The 27,474-nt window shown below is 30.3% G+C and overlaps 1 protein-coding gene across 1 annotated transcript in view; it reads left to right on the plus strand.

Annotated features, from left to right (window-relative positions):
- Positions 1-326: 326 nt before the first annotated feature.
- Positions 327-27,474, plus strand: part of LOC129216412 (Krueppel-like factor 5) — a 96,433-nt gene continuing 69,285 nt past the window's right edge. The window contains exon 1 of the mRNA XM_054850627.1: positions 327-434. Within this exon, the coding sequence (XP_054706602.1) occupies positions 327-434 (108 nt within the window). The remainder of the gene's footprint in view (positions 435-27,474) is intronic.

Below are 27,474 nucleotides of genomic sequence, written 5' to 3' on the forward strand. Positions count from 1 at the left end.
CTAATGAAAGCCAGGTAGTGAGATAGACTGCATGCACAAGTACAGGTGTGTCCGTTTCGAACGAACGGACATCAGTGCGAAACAACGCGTGCTGTGGACACTGGTCCATCCAGCCATTGTGCGTGGGTGGTTTTCCCTCAACGCAAGCCATGAGCGCTGACCCACGTGAACGTGCTAGCCCTTGGTGACTGAATCCCAAGAAGGAACGTTAAGGATATTAATCTTTCCTGCAATACCAAAACATACAGAACCGTTATCCATGGGGAGGGTTATAGTTTTTTGAGGTACAGTTTTGTTGGTACCACAATTTTTTTTCGGTGGAAGTGATGTCATCTAGTGGAACGGATTGTACAAGTTTGACACCTCTGGTAATGAACACTGGAGTATCGCTGAAACAACTCATGATGACAACGGATATGGCTGAATTCCAGGATGTAAGTACTTGTTGTTGTTTGATACATTGTCATCATTGCAATATTTCATTGATTTGATGGATTTATTAATTCACATCATTAGTTAATTCCCTTCCATTTAAATTTTCATACTAAGATAAACTTCGTTTTTTAACGAAAATTGAAACATCACATACAATAAATCTTGATATAGCTCGTTTAAAATCATAAGTTAACCATATGAGATAGTGAGAAGCAAAGGGATGCAAGTGGAAAAATTAAAAAAATTTCAGATAACCAGTACAAATTGTAGGTGAACACCTCCTCTGTCTTGGGATAAGAGATAGTACTAGTAGCCCTGGTAGGTGCTGCTGTACAGCATAATTTAGAAGAAAAAAATCAATGAAAGCCTACCTAGAACGCAATTTTTATACGCGCTTTGCTCAAAACTTGAATAGGTCCATTTATATCCCTTTGCTTCTCACTGCCTCATATGTTCATTTAATGCGCAATTATCAATATAAATCCTAACTACTTTGATTCAGTAACATGGAACATTCAAACTAATAAGTAGTTAAAATAACCTTTTTTCTTGTTCATTTGTAGATTTTCTTTCAATTATTCAATAATTACTTATTTATTGTTTATAACAATTTGATTCCGTATCTCTACAAGCAATCATTAAAAAAAATCATAATACTAATAATAAATAAATAAAAATAAACGCTATTCCAATCACGTTGAGTAAATTTCGAACATTTAAATTAGACAACTCATCAGCCCTTATTGATTTAATAATTCTTCGAAAATGCAAAAAATTACAAATCTTACTTTTCCAGATAGAACGAAAAAATATGTTAATATCTAAGTAATTTATTAATCAAGCGTAAATATTACTTTAAGTGATGATTTTAAACTTAAGCGAACTCAAGTGAGAAAGTGCATTATTTCGGTTGTTTGCTCATACTTTCCATTTTTTCTTCTCTCTACGTTTTACTTTCTTTCATAGTTTAAATCCTTAACTCCAAGGTTCATACATAACCCAACAAAAAAAGTATAAGACATCAAAAGTGAATTTAAAAAATGCCACATTAAATACAATATTAAAAAGGGAGTTTCTGTTTTTATCTTTTAAAATGTAACTGTTCTCGCCGTTAAAGTTTCCTTTTTTTTGAGTAAAAATAGTTCCCTTAAATTGCCATTTTTGTCAAAAGACATCATACTTGTTTTCACATCAGCAACTTATGGTTTTGTTTAAAAAATGTATCATATACTATTGATGTTGAAATTTTGTAATTTAATGCAAAACCGGTCAGCTCAATTTTCTAAAGCTGTATTCTCAATGAAAGAAAAAATAATAATTTGTTGCAAAAGAAAGATCAAAAACGGTTGCACGTTCTTTTTTTTTATTTGAGCATAGTTTTTACGAATAAAATGAAAATAATTTCTTTTACTATGTGTATGCAGTGTTCATATGCTTTTCATAATTTTCGGTTGGCTTAATTTATAAATCTTTAGTTCGATTTTGATATTATACAATACATTTTTTGATGAAAGATCCTTGCAACAATATAAATTTTGCCTGCAAAATAGTTTCAGTTTTCTGTAAAATAAAACAGATAAGTCCACTACCAAATTTTATTTTTAATAAGAAATAAAGTTAGTTACAAGTAATAGATTAATAAATTTTTTCAACATAACCATCATTGGTAAAAACAGCAGTTAGCCGCTATTGGTTTCGCATGTTTTGGGAGAAAATCGAATGAATGTGTGATAATTTAATAATTTGTAACATTAAATGAAGAAGAGAGAAGCCGTTTCCGACTGTGCTTCTTGTTCAGTAACATAGGTTGAAAGAAGTAGAAACATTGCTGGATACCTTTACAATAATTCATGGTATCAAGTTTTACCAGAAAGTTTAAGCTTTAAACACCAATAGTTCAATCATCTAACCGGGTGTTAAAGAATATCACTTCATTTGAAGCGTCTTGTTTGTTTTTTTTTTTAAATATTGGTTCGTTTTATTTTTACGAATTATGTAGAACAAATAAAAAACCTCATTAACGTAATAATTGTATCAATTAATTAGTTTCAAAGAAACTTGAGGCATGTCATTAATGAGGCAAAACAGGGCTTAATTTTGGCTCATGAGTGATCTAGCTTTGTTTCAGGTTTGTGTTAATCTTTACACATTCAGGTACCTTAAGCATGAAAGTAATATCTGAAGGTTGTAGGGTTCCTGCACTTCTTTAGTTAGAAATTAATATTTAAAAGCAGTTGTATTTGTAAATATAGTTTCAAAATGTAATCATAACCTCAAGGTTATATTTACTGAACTACTAAATACTTTCGAAAATAATTTTTTGTATTTTTCAGCTAACACATGTTAGTTAAACCATGTAAGTTAGTTAGAAACTACAGAAGCAGTTGAAAAAGAAAAACCTTTCTTGCTTGATTTCAACTTAAACATCAACGCATTAAATTTCCTACGTTACCCCATTTCCATTAATTTAGTCAATCAAATATTTTTTTTATTTTTCTCACGTGATATATAGACAAATTGTGGTGTGTGCAAATTATGCACCATAAGGAAAGCAAATGACCGAAATTAATTTCGATTATAGAAATTTTTGAATGTTGCAGGAAAAAAATCTTCCTTCGCTTTAAAAACATAATATACTTGAATTGAATTATTAAATATACATTTATATGCGTAGATTTCCTCATTTACTAGGCTTTCTATTAAATAACTATAGTCTAATACATTCCCTGTTATAGATTTGCTCTCAGAAGATTAAACACACACATTTTTCACCTACGTTTTAGTGATGGAACTTTGGTAGAAAACATTTGCTATTGCTATCTGTAGATTTTTGACTTAGTTATAATGCTTCCAACTCTTCGCATAAAGTCAAATAGTTTATTCGTAAAACTTGCTATGCCTTTTGGGGCAAAATCAAGAATAGGAACATAACAATTTCTTTAGCTTGATGTTACTTAAAAAAAAAAAAAGATAATTCGAACATGTAGCGCACGACTGCTCATTCTCACCCACACAATCAATTAACTGAGCCAGCAAAATTAGTTGAAGTTGTCAGTTGCATTGCTAAAAAATGTTTTTTTTTTTTTTTTAAAGCAAACTACTCCTGGTTATGAAAACATTTTATCTAAAATCTAAACTAAAAGTAAATATAGTAAAAAACTCTTATACAGGCAACTAAAAGTGATGAGAAAATAATGTTTTTTTGATAGGATGCGAATGACAAATGACAATTATGCTTTTGAATTACTCCAAGAAAAGAGTTTTTACTCTTGCGATATTGTATTAATAAATTAAAAGTAAAAAAAAAAAAAAATACATAGTGAAAGTAATTCCTTTTTTATAAACGTGACATTTATGTGATTTTAACGGCAATAAAATTTGTATGGAAAGAACATATTTATGTTGGTACGAAGAAAATAGGGAAAATATATACAAATTAATTCCAATGATCCACCGTGGGCAGTATCTGCAACTTTTTAATTTTTGATTTTTTACGTTTTTGTTATCTATTGCTCTTTGGCTTTATTAGTGCAAAATTGCTCATTTGGTTTCTTTTGAAATAAAGCACGAAATAAAAGTTCCAACATTTCACATTTATTAGTATGGATTTCAAAGCGCGTTTCTTCAAATTTTTCAAGAACTCATTTTTGCAGATACTGCGCCTAATCTTCCCATGGCTGTATTGTACAAGCTTATTTGGTTTCTGCGCGAAATCAAGCACGAAAAACATCTTATTCCAATATTTTACAACTGTTAGCAGGGAAATCCATAACGCGTTTCTTCAAATATCAATAGAATTCATTTCTGCAGATACTGCTTTTTATCTTTTTACGACAGTGTTTATGTGTGCGATTAACATAAAACAATTTTTTCTTAGTTTTTTGTTTTTTAAAAGGATTGTTACAGTTTAGGATTTTTTTCACGCGCTGTTGCAGTTATGTTTCGAGTTGTACAAGTGTAGACCAAACTACAGTAAAGGAAAACAGCAAAATGTCTGTGAATGCTATAATACCGACATCGCTGCGACTACTATATTTTATTTCAAGAAGAGATTGCTTATTTTCTACTGCCAAACTAATTAAAATTAAACTAAGTACCTACTAAATTTTTGATACGATAATTACAAAGCGTTTTAAACTTGCATTCCTTAAAAAAAATAACTTCTTTCTATTTTATCACTTCAGGATGTTCTCAACGCATAAATAAATAGTTATTTGAATTTTAAACTTTTGAATTATTCTCATTTAAGAGCGTGAAGAATTATATGATTGAGATAGTTCGTATAAAATTACATGCTTAAATTTATTTCTTCGTGTTCTTAAACTTGTCTTAAAATTGGTGTGTATTTTTTAAAATTATGTATTGTATCATGTTTGTAAAACTTTTATGATTATTCAATTCTTAAAACAATATTACTAGTTTAAGAATAAGTTGTAGTTCAAAAAACCCAAAAGCTTAAAAAGATTTTACTTGAAACTTTTATTTCTTTTATGATTGGTTTTTGAAAATGTACTTGTTGAAATGTCATAATTGTATATGTTTATGTCCATTTTTACAAGAATTCTTTCCTCTTTAATTCACCTAAAATAAATAATAAACATTGCTTTTGTTCGAACTTCAAAGCATCTACACAATTTCAACAGAATGAAATAAATCTGAATTTTTATCATCTCCCAAATAACATCACAAAGCAAAAGATTATTAAATGAAGAATAAAATTAATGAAAAAAAAAGTTTCACTGAATTTTTATCTCTGTAAAGAGTAGGTGAGAATAGTAAGGAAATATTTTAATTGGAAGACATCAGCATTGTAAATACATTCACACATTTGAGTTTTGCTTTCAATCAGTTTCTAATATTTATTTAAAACGGAATTAGTCGAGCTTTCTATTCATAAGCAGAAATAAAAATGCAATTATCAATAAGTATAGTGAATCACGCAAGCGCAGTCAGAACTTACCTACACGAGGAAGGGATGGGGAGAGAAAAGGTTTGGTCATAAAACTGTACTTTCATGTATAAAAATTATATAACATGCTAATAATATATTAACAGTGTAAATACATGTTAAAGTTAGGGGATTCTGGGAGATTAGAGCTCTGAAAATAAGTCGCTGTCGCTGTGCCTTGTTATATCGTTATTTTTTTTACATGCTGCTATTAATTACTATTAATGACACTGCGCGGCAAAAACAACCTTCAAAATGTTTCTGACATAAGTCTTAATGATTCTTCTGTAAAATGACACCCGGAATCCCAATATGACCACGGTTTTCCGTCTTCACGTGCCACTTTTTGGAATCAGCGCCCCCTTATTTTTTAATTTTTTTTTTCAGTTTACGGCAGTTTCAAAGCCTTTATTTTTATTTAGAGGGGGAGGGAGTTCTATGTTCGCCAGTAAAAATTTCTGGGCGGAGGGGGGGGGGGGGCTAGAGGGATGCTAAGTGCAAAAGTATGAACATATAGAGATTCATGGGGGCATTCTAACCTAAAATATTAAAAAAATTATCAAAATCGAACGTTTTTTTCCTTAGGGATTTGTTTTACAATTTCTTCACAAAACCAGAGTATAGGACTCACTCCTACGAGCCCCATGTCCAAAAAAATTTAAAGTTGTAAAATTTAAAAAAAATTAATTAAAATACATTGAAATCATCGCATTTTGCATAGTCAAAGTCCGATCGCAGATCTTCAGTAACGAACCTTCCCGTATTATTCAGCTTGCATTCCCAGACATAAATATCACTAAAAATGAAATTAGGTAAAATAAGGGAAAACATCGTAAAACAAACCACTAGGAAAAAAAGAACTATTTCGATGATTTTTGCAAAATTTTAGGAGGGAATACTCGTGAGTTTCCCGACTTGCTCTAAATATTCATGCTTTTGAACTAAGCACTCCTCTAGCACCTCAAAAGATTGCTATAATAATGGCTATAAAACTGTCAAAAACTGAAAAAGGGGGGGGGGCATTCCGAAAAGCGGGAAGTTATTGAGGGGGTATATTTTTGCCCCACACAGTGTTATTTAACTCTTCTTGAGTATATTATTCTCTCTCTCTCTCTCTCTCTCTCTCTCTCTCTCTCTCTCTATATATATATATATATATATATATATATATATATATATATATATATATATATATATATATATATATATATATATATATATATATTTATATATATATATATATATATATATATATATATATATATATATATATATATATATATATATATATATATATATATATATATTATATAAAGAGAGAAAGAGAGAGAGTCGCATGTGCAATGTGAATGCCAGTCTTTTATTTTGAATTCTCAAACAAACTTATACAAGTACTTACCTAAAACCTTTCAAAGAAATTCTTAACAGAATTTAGTGTTTGGAAATTCACGATTAAAAATGTGAATATTATTCAGAATCACGATTCATTAATCAACCATAAATGGGCAACCTTAGAAAGAAGATCATATAATTACTACTAGCATAACATGTGTTTTACGCATGAAGAATTTCAATTATGTAATTATTAGTAGTGGTTAATTTATCGCCTTGTCGAAGTTTTGAAAGTCATATTTTACACCTTCAACAAGAATATAATTCTTGATAGGATGTTTACACTATCAAATGTTCAAAAAAAAAAAAAAAAAAAAAACTGAGGAGAACAATTCACTTCTTTATATGACAATTAGTTGACCTTTTTAATGACTAAAAAACTGATTTTATTTTTTGTTGTGTTTTTATGTGAGCGCATCGGAAGTTAGAAGTAATACTTCTTAAATTAACCTTTTTAATGAAATTTTAGTTTCTTTATGATTTTTAGGCTCTTTTTTATACTTATTACGAAGTATAGTAAGTGCAGCGACTTTCTAATTTAATTAATGTTGCTGTTTTCTCCGTCGTCTAAGATGTGAAAGAGCAAAAAGAAAAACTATATGAATCGTGCAATCGGGAAAAATAATAATAGAAATAATTGTTAGAGTTTGCAGAAACAAATTACATATGAGGCAGTGAGAAGCAAAGAAATGTAAGCGAGTGCCAAGATTAAAATTTTCGAAATAACTTGTTCAATTAGTAGCAAAACCTCTCCTCTGTTCCGGTGCCAGAGACAGAACTTGTAACCCTGGTAGGTGATGCTTTATAACAGGATTTAGAAAAAAAGTGCAATGAAAGCCTACCTAGAATCTGAACTTCGAATGCGATCAAAGCTTTAAAAAGTCCAATTACATCCCTTTGCTTCTCACTGCCTCATGTATCCTAATTTTATTGCGAACCAACCTCGAAAATAATGCTTTTGTTTATTTCCATGTGAACAAAAATGACAATTGAGGCGTTTAGTATCAAAACCATCTCAATCCATGAACTTTCAAAAGTATTTTTTCTTCCATAATTTGAAATTTCTTTGTCGATATTGTCACGTCACTTGGATGAATCCCTCTCAATCGGGTCGAAAAACCACAGCGAAAACCGCTTTTCACTTCAAAACCAGCTCAATCCAAGCTTTTACCATATCGCCACTGTAAAAATGTACACCGCAAGAACATTATTACAATAAATTGCTTAATAACGCACATTTTTGACTAATGTAATTGGAATTTTAATGGTAAATTTAAAAAAAAGTGATAAAGAAAAAAAGAAGACCGATTCACTTCAAAACCAGCTCAATATAAGTTTTTTCTGTAAATAAGTGGACAACACTTACTAATACTGCTATTTTATAAAATGAAAAAAAAAAAAAATAGGTCTTTCACCGAAAAATGATTTTGCCGAAAACTTAAATGGGCAAAGCGTGAAATATTTTCTGTCTCTTCCGTAAAATTAAAAAAAAAAAATGTATTCGTTTGGATACTTATCTACAATTCAACATTGGTTCCATGGTAAATTCGAATTTCACTAGGCATCGACAATATCACTGAAGTGACGTTGTATACGGCTCATTTTTTAACTAACTTTGTGATGAAATCCACGACAAAAATATTAATAATATAGTAAGAAGTAGTCGCAGTTTTTGACGTTTTCAGCTTGCATTGAAATTAACATCGGTTTTTCACAAGCAAAAAGTTCTTTCGGAACAAGCAACTACCACCAAAAACACCAGTCTAGCATTTAGACCTTTTACATACTCGACACATGAAATTTCAGCGTTTTTGAGTTGTGTGAGGTATAAGATGTACTCATATTTACATGACAAACGAGAATATATGTTCTAATTAACCCAAGGTAAAGTCTAAATAGATATTTCGATTGCCCGTACGTTTGTAAGAAAAACGCATGCGCGAGAGACCCCAAAAAATACTCAACATTCATTCAGGAGTGTAAAATGAACATTTTGGCTTAAAATACATCGTTTGCATGATACAATGAATTATAAGTCATTTTAAATTTCTGTTGCTGTACGTGTGAATTTTATAGAAAAGCCCAAGTGGAGCATAGACCCGCACACAGGAAATTATCCAGTCCATAATCGTTTTCAAGTTATGCTAGATATAAGAAAAATGAGTCAGGGAAAAAAATTGGGAAGAAGAAAGACTTCCGAAATTTCTGGAAAACCTATGCACATTGTAAGTACTCAAAATTGAATAGTCCCCAAAACCTGCCGTCGGAATTTTCAAAAACAAACATTCGAATTATAAATTGTCAAATCTACCTCAAAACTAGTCCACCTCACTAGCTTTTGAATAATACCGCAGCAATTCACGCTGGGGTTCCACGTTCGATAGAAACTAAGCGTTTTGCTTGAAACATTGAAATTGGTGATTGTCAGAAAATGAGCCAAGTGAAGGTGTCACAGTCTTTTTATCCCAAAACCCCATTGCCATCTTGGATTTTACATGCGTTTTTTCAGTTTTCATTTAAAATCTGAAGTACTTTCTAACTTTCATTGTAATAAATTAAAGAGCATAAGATTACCTTTAAAAAGATGTTTTTATTTCTAGTGTAGCTATTGTAGGTGGGGAGATATTTAATCAAAAAGTTCGTGAATGATGGTTCAAAGTTCAAAATAAAGACAAAAATGAGTTGTAGGCCTTTCGTCGGGACCCAAAACGAAAACAAACACGAGAAATAGTCAATTTTTGAAAAAAAAAAATCACGAAATTTGAAATCAAATACATCTGCGCCTCTTACGGCTATAATTAAAAAAAAAATTTAAGGTTTTGAACTCTTTAATTTGTCAATGAAAAACTTAACTCCCAAGTAAATAGTTTTTCAAATGACACGGAAACTGAAAAAACACTATCCAAGATGGCGACTCGAGTTTTGCCTACTTCCGGGCATATTTTGATAGACAACAATTAAAAATGTATTTTTCTAATCATAACTTTGTATGAATATTGTGTTTTGTTCAAAAGATCAAAACACAGGGAGGCGGAAATTTGCAGTGGGATTTTGTACTAAAAGGACGGTGACGTTTTTACTAGTCTCCCTTTCTGACAAAAGTCAATTTCAATGTTTTAAGCAAAAAGTCTAGTCATTGCCGTACTTTAATCCCAGTCTGATTTTCAATGGTATCATTCGAAAGCTAGTGTGGTTTACTAGTTTCAGGTAGATTTTACCTGTTGCAGCTTAAACAGTTGCTGACTGTTGATTTTGGTGTCAATTTAAAGTTGAATGCTTCCAAAAATTCAAGCTTGCGAGCTTGTCGCTCGCTGTAAAATTCAGTTATTTTGATTGATAAAAATATGTCTCATTTTTTAGATTTTGTTTGTTCTTTTCAAATATGTACTTATTATGACTCGAACTTCAGAAATCGGTCTTTTTCTTAGTTTTTTTTTTTTTTTTTTTTTTTTCATTTTCCTTAATCCTACCATAACTCGAAAACGGTAAGAGATTGACGAGATCTTGGATGATTCTCTGATGTCTTTAGGTTTTTTTTTTTATCATCCCCTCTTTCATTTGGTATATTAGTTCTAATTCACCCTGTATATCGTCGCTTTAGATCATTAGTAAGATATCTAAGCCACAGAATAATAGTAAGAGTTAGTGTTGCTTTGTGATTCATTATGCATAAACTTTTCTCATTTTAAATTTATTTAACGGAAATTTTCTCACTGACAAAAAAAGAAAAATAATAATAACAATTGAGTACCTAACATAAAAACCATGACTTTTCAGATGAAAATTTTTTTCTCCAAGAATCAAATCTAAAATGCAATGAAATAATTATACTGCTAGCTGTGTTATTGCAAGCAATCATTCGTAGATTTTCTTTCTATAAATACGTGACGTCCGCTTTAAAGCAGAAATTAGTTGCCAGGAATAGTTCTAATAATCCCTCAATATCCATGAAAAGTCAAACAAAAGAAGTTCACGATGAAGAAAATAAAATATCCGTAATAAAAGCATGACAAAAAGGATCGACTTGGATGCATTTCCTGTACTGCAAACAAAAGGACAAAACTTGGTCGTGTGCGCGCCATCACTTAAGCGGCAGTGTGCCGATATGATTATCAAGAGTTGGCGTGCCATAAAAATAGCCCAAGCTTATATAATCACCACTGCTTTTCGTTTCCCCATTGTTATCTTCTTCCAATCTGAATTTCGGACCTACATTTTCATTTACATCTATCCAATCCAGTATGGATTCTCGGAAAGTTTTTTTTTTCGTATCTGATCAAGTCGTCGATTTTCCTCTTTTTCTGAGTGACCTCTGAGACATTTGCACTCTAGGTTACCATGAAAAAATCCCTGTTATTACAAAGTTAAGTGTTATCCTGGAGTTTTGGTCTGAAACAGGAAACTGAGTGGGCAGGAACGGAAAAAGTGTTATAAGCTTTCTTATTATTTTTCTCGAGTTTTACTCCGTATGTAGTGTTTGCTAGTATAATAAAACATCAGAAAAATAATGATTTACAATTCTTAACTTGCACAAACACTTACTCTTTCAGTCATTTTTCATTTTCCACTTTTACTTGGTGTACTTTTTTAAACTAGTAACCTTTTGAGCTTTCAACTTAACTGAGATTTTGCGTTTTCATAAATAACTTAACAAGGTTGACAGCTTTTACTACAAATATTCTTGCATTGTTTACTACTCAATTCATTATTTTTATGAATTCATTATTTTCACTGAAAATAATTTTTTTGCTTAGCTGTGCAGATCATTATACATTATTTATTTCATTTGATGTTGATTTAAAATTGATATTGTTCAGTTTGGCACAAATAACCTTTCATCCAGTTTTGTCACAAAAGCCGTATAAAGACATCTATCTACATAGTGTTGTAACTATGTACCAATGTTTCTCATCTCTACATAGTATAAAATGAAGTCTCCAAAAAAGCGTCTGTGTGTTTGACCCAGCCGATTTCGCTGAAATTTTCAGTTTGTTCCTTCAAGTCCTGAAAAGGTTTGCACACCAGTTTGAAAAAATTCGATGAATAGTTCCTTTTTTAATCTAATTTAGGCCCAATTTTCACATAAATTCCCGAATATGGGTGTGAAAAATTGCTTGCATATATTAATATTATATATCGTTGGAATGAGCAGAATTTTCTGCGTTCTACGCATTTTGTTAACCTTTTTATGGCGGGAGTTATTTGCTTTTTTATCTTGATTTTTTTAGGCTTAGCTGAAATTTAGGTACTACTTTCTTCATGAAATCTATCAATAAAAAGTGAAGGAATGGGCCCACTGTTTTATTTTTGACACCATTGGAAAAAAAGGCATTTTTTTACTCCAGATCTATCTCGACCAATGGTCGAAAAACTAAGCTTCTATCTCGAAAGGAATAAAAGTTACAAGTTTTTTTTTAATGAATTTCGAAAAATTTTATCTCCATTCAAGATGTTAACCCATTTACTTTCGTGTTTCCACGGTTTTCATTTCTTAATCTTATTTCATTTTGTGTTTCTGAGGTTATGCTTTTTAAATCCGTCTTTCTCAATTTAATTTGGGAAATTTTGCATGATGTTCTTTTTTTCTTTTATCGAAGCCTCATTGGTGAATATGCGTCAATTGACGCAATTTTTATTTTCAAGGTATACCGGGAAAAGCCGGGCAACGCAGCTAGTTTCATTATAACACATATTTATGATAGTTATTGAAGTAAAGCTGACTACTAGAGTCACCATTTATTGTAAAACTAGCTGCGTTGCTCGCCTTTGCACGGTCTACCTCGAAAATAAAATTTATGTTAAGTAACGCGTGTTCAACAATCGCAGGTTTGAAAAAAAAAATCTAAACATTAAAAAATCAGTAAAATTTTGTGGCAGATTGCGGAAAAGTAAATATTTTAAATCCTCAGGTTACAGGAAAAGCCTTTAAAACAAAATCCAGAGTTTCACTTGTTCATATTCGAGAAAAAATGGCAACAGATCTTTCGTCTCAGTGATTTTCTTCACGCTATAAATTTTAATAAAAGCAATGTTGCGGAAAGTTAAGATGAAGTACTGAATAATAATTCAAATGGAGGAAAACCTTCGAAAAATGGGGATTTTATGTCGAAATCTAAGGGTCATAATTAATGTAGTTTTAATTGATATCTCCGCTAATTATTATCGGAGGGTTATGTTAAATAGCCAAACATAAAGACAGAAAAAATACGAATCTATCGATGCCAAGTTCGATGGTCAGTTCACTGTCGTTTGGGAGAAGAAACTCGGGCATAGATACATAGGTACATACGCTCAGTTTTTAATTATATAAGATGTGCTATGGATGAAAAGACACCCGACAAAAGCTATCGGATGTCTTTTCATCCATAAGCTCATTTCTTTTGTGTTGAAAAAGGCATTCCTTTTAATGTTGAAACGCCTGTCTGCAATAATACGCAATTTGTGCAATTTGAAGTTGTTATTTCTTATTGTACTTATTTTACAAGCGTAATTGTTAAAGTTTTAACTTCTGCCGGCACTCCCGGAGTGTCTTTTTCTTTTTTGTGTTTGCATTTTATATCTCCACAGTAATAAAGCGAGCCAAAGTCATGTGCATCACATGCCTTCTTTTTACGCCAATATAATATTAAAAGTACCTTGAAGTGAGCAAAGAAACTTTAAATATTTTTACCCCAATTTTGTTGCGAACTGAAGCAAAATAATAATAATAATAAATAAATAAAACGTTTTATGCAGATTAATTTTCCTGATATTGGATATTTTAAAGTAATTCAATGGTTAACTCTCTAAATATCGCCAATAGTGGCCAAAATAAAAACCAGATTTAAAAAAAAAAAAAAAAAAAAAAAACGCCAAATTTGTCACCAAGTTGGAGAAAAAACTTAGCGACCAAAAGCTTGGCGATATATCGCCAAGTGTTTGCCAAATAATAACACCACTTGAGTTTGCATTGAAATTAACAATGCTTTCCCCCCAAAAAGGTGTAAAAGACCCCCTTTGGAGCATTCGAATGCAACAAAAGGGGAGGTGCACAACTACCTGTAGACACCAGTCTAAGTACCAAATTAACTTTCTAGAATTTACCGTTTTCGAATTATGCGAGATACATACGCACATACATACGTACATACAGACATCACGAGAAAACTTGTTGTAATTAATTCGGTGATCGTCAAAATGGATATTTCGGGTGTTTGTACGTTCTTAGGCATATATCCACGTGTGGTTGGGTTGAAAAAAAAAACAATATTTATTCGGGGGCGAGCAAAATGGAAATTAAGGCTGATTTTTGAGGGAAATTTTTTTCGTGAATTCAATACTTCCGTTACTTCGTAAAACGAAGTTTAAAAAAAAACGTAATTTCATATCTTACTTTATTTTTTAACATATTTTTGCTATCTGAAAAAATATACCCGGTTAATAGAGTAGCTGTTTATTATAAACTACGGGAAAGATAGTCTGAGATGAAACTCCGATAGTTTTCATTTCATTTTTAAACATAGTTATGACAATTAATGAAGTACTGTAACTGGTTACTTATATGTAGATGATTTTTACAAACAAACTGCAGTCTTACATGAAACTGTCCATTAAAACTTACGCATTTCTTGTTTGCTGTTTACTTCTGAACAATAATGTAATTTCTCTATACCTCTCAATTTATGTTTGAACATATTTAAGATAATTAATTAACGATAGCCGATCATTTATGCAGCTGTTTATTATAAACTAAGAAAACAAATTGTAGTCTTATATGAAAGGGCCAATAATTAATATTGCCTTTTTTGTTTATTAATGCAATGATATTTTCCGAACCATTAAAGGTTAAACTGTGACAAATTTATTGCTTCGAGTTTTGCATTTTATGCTCAGGAGTACTAATACGTTAAGAAAAAGTAAATACATTCAGTAAGCATCCTATGTCTTCGCTTCTTTGTAAAATTGATATAAATTGGCATTAATACCTTGCATATTATACTAATTTCTTTAAAAGCAATTCATCGTAGAATAATTTCTTAATCAAATGAAGAATGTTTTATGTTTCATTTGACATCAAAAGTAGGCTCATTTTCGTGAAGGTAAAATAGCATAAACAAATTAATTATTAAACGAATTAGAAATAATTTATCTTCCAATTTAGGTGTGTCTCGTCTATTTGCACTACGGTTTATCTCTTCTGTTGAAGACTTACAGGTTTTTTCTCGATAAACATTTTCTTCACTGTAACATTGCACAAAAAAGTACTTATTGTCAAGTTGTAATGTTTTGACTGAAACATAAAATTTACTTGAATGATTCTAAAAACGTTCATATTAATTTTTAATCTGGAAAAGATTAATTCCGGTGAAATTATAAAAATAATATTTATTATCTATTAATTGTTGCTTTATTTGAAACAAATGCAAGATTTAGTTATACCTCCTTATTTTCGTATCAGCTATTTTTATATCATATGATCTTTTTACCTTAATCTTGAAAAATTGTTAAAATGAGATGAGTTTACATCTCAAAAGGTGTAAATGCATCAAAATTCAAAATTCGATTATTTTTACAAATCCAGCACTTTTTCTATATATTAAATGTATATAGAAGAAAATAAAAAAAAGGAAAAAATTCGGCTTTTTGTTTTTTGAAGGATTCCGATCGGAAAATATTTAGTTCTTGTGCTTATGCATAATCAAGCAATTTACGTAATTTCTCAGCATTATGTTTATGAAAGCCCTCAATAGCGATTGAATAATGTTAATAAAAAGGTGCTAGACAAAACTGCAAAGCTTTCGTGCTTGCTTTTGATTTCTGAGCAAATTTACTGACATTTCCATGTTTATGAAAAACTTGCGAGCTATAGTAAAGTTATGCATGATGTGTTTGGTATCAAATTCAAATAAATCTAGTTTTAGAATTATTAAACGCCTTATACGAAAATACCCACTTACATAGTTCCACCTCTCCATCGCCAAAAAAATAGAGAAAAAACTCTCTCACCACCGTGAGATACGTTTTACCACTTTATTGAAAATTTACGCCGCAATACTTTTTTTTACATTTCATTCCGTTGTGATCTTTCAATGTTTCATTAAAACATTAGAATACGCTTCTATTTTCAATTAAGTTCAATAACTTTTTTTGTGCAAAAAAAGTTGAGTGTGCTTCAGAGAATATGATAGCGGTAATCAAATTTAGAAATAAAAGAGGAAGATAAAATAAAATGATGCTGAAGTTATGTAAATGGTAATGAAAGGAAACAGTTGATTACCTTTACAAATTGATTCGAAACTTTTTAAACAATTTGTTTCGGTTCGGTAATAAGTGCCACTTTGACATCAGTCAATTCTTTTATTGTCGACACAAAATTTGCGTGTTGTGTCCAGATTGATGCTAGTTATTCATCAATTTTCTGTGCTAGTTATTATTCAATAGTCATGGACTTCTTCGACTCCATATCAAATGATTAAATTTCAAAATCTTTAAAGTGAGAGAAAATTTTCTAACGATTTTTTTTTTTTTTTTTTTTTTTTTTTTTTGAGCGACAAAATAAACTTTGAGAGTTTAGGTTCGAATAGTTTGGTATAACCAACGTGATTTGGACGTTGTTTTTACTTATGGAGATAGTTGCTCATAAGTAAAGTAGATCACGTTAACTTAAACTACAGTCATACTATAGCCGCATTTTTCTCCCAAAATATATTCTAATAAGCAGGTATTTCATTGTCTGGGTTTCACGGGAACTAACTACAACGGTTTGTCCGTTGTAAAGTTATTACATCAAACGATATATTATTTTAACCAATATTTCATTAGGCGGGTTTGACTGTATGTGCTTTCTGACAAAGGTTTGAAATTTTTTCGCTTTGTTACGAAAAATTATTACACTTTTGCCAACTGCCGAAGGATATTCTCTCAATCTGATGTGCAATGTATTTTCGCTAAATGATCACTCATACGATGTCGTTTAAATGCTACTCTAAAATTATGCACAATATTTATTTAGCGAATTGAATAGTCATTCGTATGCATTTTTCCTTTTATAAAATCACGCTGATTTTTGAGAAGTATAATACATTTTATCGTCTGTTTTTTTTTTAATTTTATTTCAAGTTATTTATTTGTTTGATTTTTCTCAAAACATTTGAGGTCTCGTTGTGTATTCAGTTAGCACAATAGCGTTTTTCCATTCAAATAATTTTCAGATTTTAGATCAAAATAAAATGAAATTTATCAATTTTTTTTTGAATTTATTTCAAAATGCTTTTTCGACGCTTTTCCTACAACTAATAAACTATTACGTCAAGATTCTTTTTTTTGTGTGATGCTTCATTGTTTGTATTTTTGAAATGATGATTAATTAATTAAATAGTGAAATATTTACTTGAAAGAAGAAATATTTAAGCTTTGTGTTTAATTATTTTTTCTTATAAAGGTAATTTTACGTGATTAAAAAGAAAACACCTTAACAAGAAAAACAGTTTAAATATTTTTTCTGTAAATGATCTATGAAATAATTCAAAATCGATGCGCGAAAATTATTTCCTGAACTTCGATATTTTTCGGGTAACGTACTTTCTTTAAATACTCACAATTCAGTAACGTGAAATATACGGACAAAAAAGGGTAATTTTTGGTCACTAAGAATATTTGATTACATACTCAATGCAAAAATAACTGTAGATATATTTTGATATTTTAAGCAACGAGAAAATAATTTTGTCTGAAGAAAAACGTCATCTATTTGGAAATAACTAAATACTTTGATATTTTAAGCAGTGAAAAAGTGATTTTGTTTAAAGTTGAGGAAATCACAAACTTAAATTTTCAAAGTCAGCTGAAAATGAGGAACTAAAAGAATAAGTTTAAATTTTCGAAGAGATCACTATTTTTTGACAGCATTGTTATTTCAACCACCGTTTATACTTCTGCTAAAATAAATCAAGTAAACAAAACTGTTGTTGACGAAATCTTTTAGAAAAATTCAAAATAATTGCTATAAAATATAGCTAAATCATTATTTTCTCCCTTTAAGAGTAAATATTATCCAGATCAAATAATATGCATAAAAAAATAATTCATTTATTTTGAAGTTTTGATAGCACCATATGTTTTGAATTAATTGTTGCAAAAGCTATTGTTTATATGGTAAAGCTCCAATAAATAAACATTCCATTTTTGAAGGTCGTTACGGCTTTAATTATTCATTGTAGAAGTGTGTACATCATTAGTAACAATACATAAAACATCTGAGTTCAATTGCAAACAAATAGTCAAATGAGCATAAATAAACTTTAGGTAATGATTTCGATACTATTTTCGGGGAGCTATTTTTTACTCATATAAATCATGGTGTCTGTAAAATGGAACTAATAAGAATAGGGTGAATGATCTGTAACGCATTGTTTCAGACGACTACCTAAAAATTCAAAGTTCGAAAAAAATTATATTAATATTTTTTGAGCAAAACAAAATAGGTATAACCTTACATAATTAAAAACGGAGCGTATGTACCTATGTATGTACCTATGTATGTATCTATGTACGTATGTAGTATTCATCTATGTCCAAGTTACATCTCCCGAACGTCAATGATTTTTCCATCAAACCAGGTATCGATAGATTCGTATTTTCCCAGTCTTTATGATTGGCCATTTAACATAATCTTCCAAAAATAAGTAGCGGAGATATCAATTAAAAACTATATATTTTGATACTTAAATTTCGATATAAAATCCCTATTTTTTTGAAGGCTTTCCTCCATTCAAATTTTTATTCAGTGCTTCATCTCAACTTTCCGCAACAATGCTTTTATTAAAATTTGTAGCGTGAAGAAAATCATTGAGAAGAAAGATTTGTTGTCATTTTTTTCTCGAATATGAAGAAATAAAATTATGCCTTTGTTTTGAGTCTTTTCCTGTTCTCGGGGAATTTAAATTGTTTCCTTTTTGGTTATTTTTCCGCAATCTGCGGCAAAATTTTAATGTTTTTTCTTTTCTTTTTTTTTTCAAGCTTGAGTGTTGAACACGCGTCACTTGACATAACTTTTATTTTCGAGATGGACTGTGCAAAGCCGGGCGACCCAGCTAGTCCTAAATATTAGCGGAATTATTAAATTTTGCTAAATAAGAGAACATTATTGCTTTTCCTTTACATCGGCTTATCAAGTTCAAATGAATGACAAGGCATGAGATATATTTCAGCCATGAAAATGCATAATGGAAATAAAATAATGTATGTACATAAAAGGATGAATACTAAGCGGCATTTAAAGCGATAAGTTTACGTTTATTCACTTGTTTCGTAGATCGTTTTTTGCTCCGTAAAATTTAGTTCTGTTACGTAGAAGAGGATTCAAGTCCGTATCTTTGATTTAAAAATTATTGAAAAAAACTATGTTTCTTTTAACTGATAAACTTAATTGTTTGACGTACATATTTTCAAAAGAAATATTTTACGTAAAAATTCAATTTCAGCTGTTAATGTGTTTAAGGAACTGATGAACGATTAAAAAAAAAGAAAAAAAAAGAGAGCGTAAATCAATCAACGTATGCTTTAAAATTTGTTTCCTAACAGAATTAAATTTTGCATGGGAGCAATTGGGAGCTTAGCTGTTCTTAAGAGAATTTTTAAAACTCAGACGGTAAGCAATGGAGGTCAAATTGCGTACCGGAGCCCATCGGTACTTCGAAACCGAAACTGATGCTTAAACATCTTCTTTTTTAAAAAAAAAAAATACATATGTGATGTAACTTACAACAGAACTTAGAGCTTTTTTCTAAAGTCAAATAATTTTCTACGTCAGTGAAAACACAACGATGATTAATACCATAACTATTATAATACTTTTGCCTGATAAAATACAAAATCGAACTTTTTAAACTTGAAAATTTGAGCAATCTGCTATATACAGGGAACTACAGTAAAACTCCAATTTTCCGACTCAATCGGAACCGAACCCCATTCTGGTAATCCAAATTTCAGACAATTGGATCTTTTTTCGAACAAAAAGTTAATTTTAATTAATTACTGCATGCATGTTTAAAATGAGCAAAAAAAAAGAGTTTTTCAAAGAAAATGGGCTCTTAATCAATTAAATGAAATGCAATAAATTTACAAGTTAAGCATACTTTCTAGAGCCAATAATAGATTTGCACTGAGAGACAACGGCTCATCATCTTATGAATGTTCGTGTAGCACCTGTGCGCTTGCATACAACCACAGCAGCGTAGACAGAATCATTATTTTGTGAATCGCAGTACCTTTCCGATTAACTTTTTTCTCCTGAAATTCTGAAATTGGTTCGGTTAATCAGCGATTTGGATAGTCGGAGTTCAAATGCTTGGAGTTCTATTGTACATAGTTTTCTTTCAAACTGTGTATTCCTAGTTTATTGATTATTAAATTTATGTGGACATTTTAAAGGAAGAATTAGCAACATTTTTACCGAAAAAATTTCATTTAAAAAAATTTATAATGTATTTTTCAGAGTTGAAGCGGTTTTCTTTTTTTCTTTTGTTTGTGTGTTTGCGATTTAATAATGTGCGGTACATAAAATTTTCAACCAAATTGGAACTTAGATGACAAATTTATCTATAAAATGAGTGCGAGGTAATATCTTCAATTGACGAACGCGATTTTAAACCAGGTTACCGCTAGTAACTTCATGTATTGTTACCATACAAAGGATAATGGTTATACGTGGTGAAAAGTTTTGTGTGTGTAAAATAAGTGCATATGTAAATAAGATATTAAAAAAATTCAAAGTGCATATGTAATTAAAATATTTAAAAAAAAATGCGTATTTTCGAAATCATATTATAGAAGGTTTGACGAAATTCCAAGTTGCTATCGTGTATTGATTTCTTTTAATAAAGAAATTTCCTAATTATTTTGTAAGAGGTTTGGAGTTACTTTCTGCATGAGATTTTTTTTATGCTGTCCTGATTCACCGTATAAAAATATTTTTAAATTGCGTTGAGAAAATTACTTTTTATTGCTACTTGGGGAAATTTTTAGTGATTTTTTTTCTTCTTTGCTGTAATTTTATGCTGGCCCTGTCTCCTTAACTGAAACAGATTGGGGTGTAGTACATTTTTTCTGCTGATGAAACATTAACGGAACTTGAATTTTTACATAAAAGAAACTTAGTACTTCTAGAAAATAACTAAAATTCATTAATCATTGGATTATTAATTGTTTGAAAGATTAAGGGAACAGATGCAGCATTTAAAAAAAAAAAAAAAACATGCAAGATTACTTACAAGATTTCAGTAACGTTTCAACCAAAAAATCTTTTTCTGAGTAGAACAGAAACGTCTTTCCTCCTACACGCACTCCTACGCAGTCTACACGCAAATACTCTAATTCTTACCTTCTGAAATTTGTAGCTCCTAGTATTTGTATTTTGAGCGCAGGTTTTTCTTAAGAGAGTTCCTCTTAATGAGGCAATGCTGTATTTCATTTTTCAAGTAAATTTCTTTTTCTTTTAAACAATTCTTTGCACGTACTCTAATATTTGGATCGTTTCAAATATCTTTACTGAAATATATTGCATTCATTCGCATATTAAAACGGAAATATAGTAAAAAACCTTCAGTTGCAGATGCACCAAAGGACAGAAAATACAGTTTCTGATAAACAAACAACTTAATACAACTTAATACTGAAGTCTTATTGAAAGTACTTCATTTATATTTAGGTTGAGTACTTTCCGCAGAAACTAGGTGCTTGTCAACGGAGTGTAATTAAGATTATGCTTGTAGTTTTTTTTTCTCTACATTTTGATTCTTACCTCATCAAGTTATTTCACCGTTGGTACCATATATGATGAAGGAATGGAAATGACACTAACATCGAGATTTGAAAATGGCTTAAATGAAAGAAAAAAACTTCAGAAGTTATAAAAAAGATTTGGGGGGAGGGGGGATTGAGCGTCAACTCCCAAGATCTTTTAGTGGTAACTCCTATTGCTAATCCTAATATGACAATTTCTATCCATATATAACATCTCTTATGATCAAATCATCATCCACAGAAGGCGATGAGATTCTGTCTGCGATAAAGACAAGTGAGAAATTGAAAATTGTCCAATTTTTCGCAGAACTGGCGAAAGATTCACCCGCAGAAGTGTATTGACGTCTTGAAAAAATGCTTTAAGATGGGAATCAAAATAAAGTAAAGAATTATGTTTAATCTGAAATAGTATTTTTTTTTTAAAATGGCCTTTCAATATCTGTGCAAAACTTTATAAATACACTGTATAACCGAACACTTCTAAAACTTTAAGATTCGTTTATAATTTTTGTGAGACTTTTCCACTTTAAATCTAAATCGGAGAGATAAAATGCACTTAGTCGCAAGAAGTGTTAGCTAAGAGTTGAGTTTAATGTGCTTCTTTTGTGATAACTTGCATTACCTACTGAATTGTCGGTTATGGACTTATGAAATGAAATTTGTACATAAAAAAATTTCATCGCCTTACACTTTTTGTAAAGAGTATAAAAACAGGAGTGAGATTTCGGGACTTTTGCTTAAATCCCGACTTTGGAAAACAAATGGGTATAGTGCCCTTTACCTCCCAAGAACAGAAATATTATCAGTTCTTTTAACGATTGAAAACACATCTGCTCTTCCTGTTTATCTCCTCCATTTTTCCTCCAGCATTACAACAACCTCTCAAATTAAAAGAATTGAACAAAAGCAAGAAGCAAAATCATTATCGCGTGTTTTTCCCTTCTCGTAATGAAAGTGCAAACTTAAAACAAAACCTCCACAACTCAGCATCTTTAAAATCACAATAAAGCGGTTTTTATTTTTTCTCCTAATTTTGGGAAGGAGTGGCAATCAGATGATTACGGTTACAGATAATAGTTCGACCAAGACAGCAGTCTCAATTTGCATATCCTACGTTCATCCAGCTTGCATGGCTCTTCTCTAAGTGCAGTACAGTAATTGCATGCAGCAAGCCATTTTTTTTTCTTTCGACGGAATAAATAGGAAATGGAGATTGGAACAGCGATAGAAAACTCTCTATTGTAAAAGTAACAGCAAAAAAGGGCTGATGAAATGTATAGATGTAATTATTGAACATAACAATTTTAGACATTTTTCTTTAGTTAACCTTTTATGTTTTGAAATTGGTATCGCTCCGTGCGGAACTAAAGGATTTTTTCACACAATCTTTCGCAGTTATTAACCTTGAAATAAAGAGGGATTCTAGGGCAGAAATGCAAATATTCCATTGATAATTGTAATTTTAGCCCTTTGATTACATTTTATTCATCGCTATGGATTTCAAAGGACAATAAAAGTGGGTCAGATTCGCAAATCATTTTTCTGCTAAAAGAGTATTTTTTCACTTATTTGCATACCATTTACATTTACTTCAAATGAATTTTCTCGCATTTCGTCGAATATGGAGCATTTTGGTATTCGGAATCTTTGTCGATGACTTCACAATGTTCATGCAAGTTTTTAAAGTTATTAAAAGATGTCGGACTTCTTACAAACTGTTTTACTTGTGTAACAATAAAAGAAAAAGAGTTTTTTATATTTATTCGTTTGTAATTCAATATATATATATATATATATATATATATATATATATATATATATATATATTAAATTCTTAGCTCCTTTTGTGTACAAATATTCGAACTCCTTAACTCCTTTTGAAGCATACCTACCTATATTGGCTCCCAAAAGTGTTCGTACACTTTGAAATTTTTTAGTAATACCAAAATAACGCATAACTGAATTCGAATATGTAATCCAATATTTTTTCACATCATTCCTATGTCATTCCAAATAAAACCCTGTAGTTTTTTCAAAATATTAATGGATCTTCTTTTTGAAAAGGGTCAAAAAAACGAAGAGACAGAGAAATAATTAGCCACAAAAATCATTGTACACTCAAATATTTTCGAATAAATTCCTGACTAAAATTTTCATATGTCGTTTTTTAATTATTTTTGCATTGGGTTGACCCTTAAAAGCCATTTAGCTTTTTTTTTTGTTTTTAAATTTATTCCTTAATACTATGCTTATTATTTTTAAATGGCTGGTATTCGTAAAAAAAAAAAAAAAAAGTCGGCATTCGGAATTTGAATTTTTTCCTCACAGTAGTGGTAAATTGGTTTGAAATGTCTCTAAATTAGTTAATGTATTCCATTCTATCGTAAAGTGCTTCATAAAGTGCTTTAAAGAAAATAATCGGATCGAAAACGAGGTTAGAAAAGGTCAACCGACAAAATTGACAGAGCGTGATCGGAGATTTACAGTTAAAACATTTATTTAAAATACATATTTGAGTGCTGTAAAAGTTTTTGCAGAGTTAAATGGAAATTTTTAAATTTAATTTTCACCTAAAATTGTTCGCCAAGTTCTCTGATTAGTTGGATTAAATGGGACCTCTTCCCGCAGAAATTTTCTTGGCTGTGCGAAAAACAGAATGCTTACGCTTTTCGTCCCAAAATCAATAACAAATAAGCTTAAAACGTTTTGGAATTACGTCTTATAAAGAGATAAAACTTACAGATAAAAATGAATTCAACATTTGTGGTTAAATTGCTGTATAATTGTAAATAGAAGAAGAAATTAGGAACTTAATCTTAAGAACTTAGTTGAACCACTTAATCAGGACGGTGAAAGGTGTTCTTGTATGATGGTGCACATCAGTATCAGAACTTGGTAGCTTGGAATTTTTTGATGTAATAATGTATCATGCTGTTCATTTAAATATTTTAAATATTTTTTTTATCAAGATAACGATAAGAAGCACATGGTTTTCTACGTTTGAGTCTAGTGCCTCAAAAATTGTCCCAAAGTTTAGAAAATACCCTTTCAATCTCAAGATTTGAATATAATGTAATATATTTAGAGATATCTGGAGGTTAGATTACGAAAATACGACTTTGAAACGAAAATAGAACTAGAAACAGTAAAGCTCGAAGTGTGGTTGATCACTTACTCAGAAATTACGCGAAAAAAAGAAAGAGAGAAGAATGAAATCTATTCCCAGACGTTTAAAAGGTGTTGTTGATACTGCATGATATTCTACTAAATAATAACTTAATAAAAAGTTAGATTATTCAATAATATATAGACATTTTTTAAAGTGTACGAAGACTTCTGTGAGATGAAATTTCCGGCGCTTTTTGGTTTTTGATTTTTAAAAAAAATAAGTTTTAATGTTTTTTTTAAAAAATCACTTAGTTTTGTTGAAAATTTATCATAGATCTCATAATTAAATACCTATTCCAAGATACTAATCCTAACCAATGGATTGGGTCCTATTTCATTGAAAGTCGTAGGTGTACAAACGTTTTTGGGAGCCACTGTATATTTAATAGCATTATAACCCAGTATAGTGTTTATGTGTAATTTTGGATTAAGTTAAGTAAATTCTTTTTTTTTCACAAATTTTTGTTAAAAAATATTTTGATTGTTTTGATTTTAAAAGTTTTGCGTTTAGAACTTGCTGTATTTTTCACGGTGATTCTTATTTGCACTTCTCAACATACACTCTACACTATTGCGCATTCTTCTTTTTCTTCGAACATCCATTCTCTATATTTGATTACTTCAGCCTTAAGTTACAATTTTTCTTTCATGGAAGGATAACTTTTTTGCTCATACCAGATATCATACAAAAGTATAGTATCAAATCAATAAATCAATTAGGAACTTATGCAGTAAGAATTGTGCGCATTTGCTGTGCAGTGTTGCTGAAAAAAATGGATATATTTTTTTCAAAAAAGTATTTTTGTAATGCAGTCAAATCCAAAGAAAAAAATATATTATGCATAAGTTTTTTGAAATATTTGGCATAAGAAATACTAAAGTTAGATAGGATTTATAAAGTAACCATTTAATAATTACAGTATTTAAGCATTTAAAGTAAATCAATTTTTTGGAAACATACTTATATAAAAACAGGTACAAATAATATCCTGTTCGACAAAAAATATAGCAGTTGAAAAATTTCATTTATTTGCTTGTTTGTTAATTTGTTTTTTAAATTATTTTAACTATCATACGGTAATTTTTACAATAAATTACTATTATGTTGCACTAATTTTGCATTAAGATTATTATTTATGTTCCTTCTTTTGAAAAAAAAAGAGCAAGCATATATTACCGTGTACAAAAAAATAAAAAAGAAAAGAAGTGTTTAAAATATAAAGCAAATTGTTTAAAATACAGCATCCGAAAAAAAATGATTAAATACGAAAGAAGGAAATTGAATATTAAAGTACAGAATAGAGAGAAATATAATCGTGAAAGACTTATTATTTGCAAATATAAATAGATAAATAAATTATTTAATTGAAAACATATGCTGACGAATGTAGAAAAATAATCCACGTGAGCAAAATGTAGTGTCAAATTTTGAATTTTTTGATTGATTTGAGAAGCTGATGAAGTAAAAATTGGGTATTTTACAAAAAGATAATTTAGTTATAAACGGAAGTTTGCAAGTATTAGAAAATTAGTTAAAAAGAAGCCAGACAGTTATGAGTTACAAAACCCATTCGCTTAAACAGTCGGTACTTTCTGACGATACCAAGTCGTGATATAGCTCGCTAAAGTAAAAAGGATAACAGGTAACAAAAGTGACTGAATTGATGAGAATCGTTTCTTAAGAGATGCGTTTCACTTAAAAAGAAATTACTACAAGACTTTTGCCATTCGATTTGGATTTCAATGTATTCTCCCATGTGCACATTAGAATAACCCTGTTGGAAAAAAGAAAATGTGAAGTACATTTTATGCTTCAAATCTGAACTAATGGAAACTGTTTCCGCATTGAGAATTTCGGTTCCTTCAAGCTTAATTAAGGATAAATTTTTGTAACTTGATTTCTATTTCGATGTAAGGTAAAATACCAGTATTATCCAGTGCTTCAGAATGACCACTTCAAATTGCTTTTGTACTTTGAAGAAAGAAATGAACAATAATAATGTGATTTTTTGTTGGTACTTAATGTAACTATCATATGAAACCAATGTTATTCATCAGTTATTTGAATTTAAAGCTAGTAATGTAAATACTTCGGATGGGAGAAAGTCAGATGGCAATTCATGAAATTTTCATCTTTTGAAGTAGCCACTGCTGGATCAAATTTGCGGTTTGATTAAAAAAAAAAAAAAAAAAAATGAGCAGATTGAATGTCTGGCATTTGTATAAATTGGGAAGATTTAGAAAGCGTTGTACTATAAAACGCTCATTAAGTTTGAAGAGGGGCAATTAATATTGTAGACCCACAGTTTAAAAATGTACACTGTTATTACTACAGGTTGCGTTTGGCACCTTTCAGGGGTGAAAAGCTTGTTCACCAGCGACACCCAATATGGAGCCGAAATGGCACCTCTTATTTGGGTGAAAAACAGGCACCTTCTAAAATATAGGCAGCTGGGGTGGCCAGAAAGAGCCTTCTGAGAGAAAAATGGCACCCTTACTGATTTCTACTGTAGATCCTACTCCCCCCTCTTCCGTATTGTGTGTGTTTTTGAATACAGTTGTGTAGTTGTTCTTTTTTTTTACATATATCTAGTTTTGATTCATGATATTCTACGTTTTGGAAATTTTTCACATTGAATTATGCACTGGAAAAGATTAAAACTTGTAATTATAGCATTTGATCATATTTCAGAGTTTTCAACATAGTTAAGAAGCGTTGCTTTAATTCATCTGATCGTGCTCTAACTCAG

Source organism: Uloborus diversus, chromosome 2 (genome assembly GCF_026930045.1).
Source record: "Uloborus diversus isolate 005 chromosome 2, Udiv.v.3.1, whole genome shotgun sequence".
NCBI lineage: Eukaryota > Metazoa > Arthropoda > Arachnida > Araneae > Uloboridae > Uloborus > Uloborus diversus.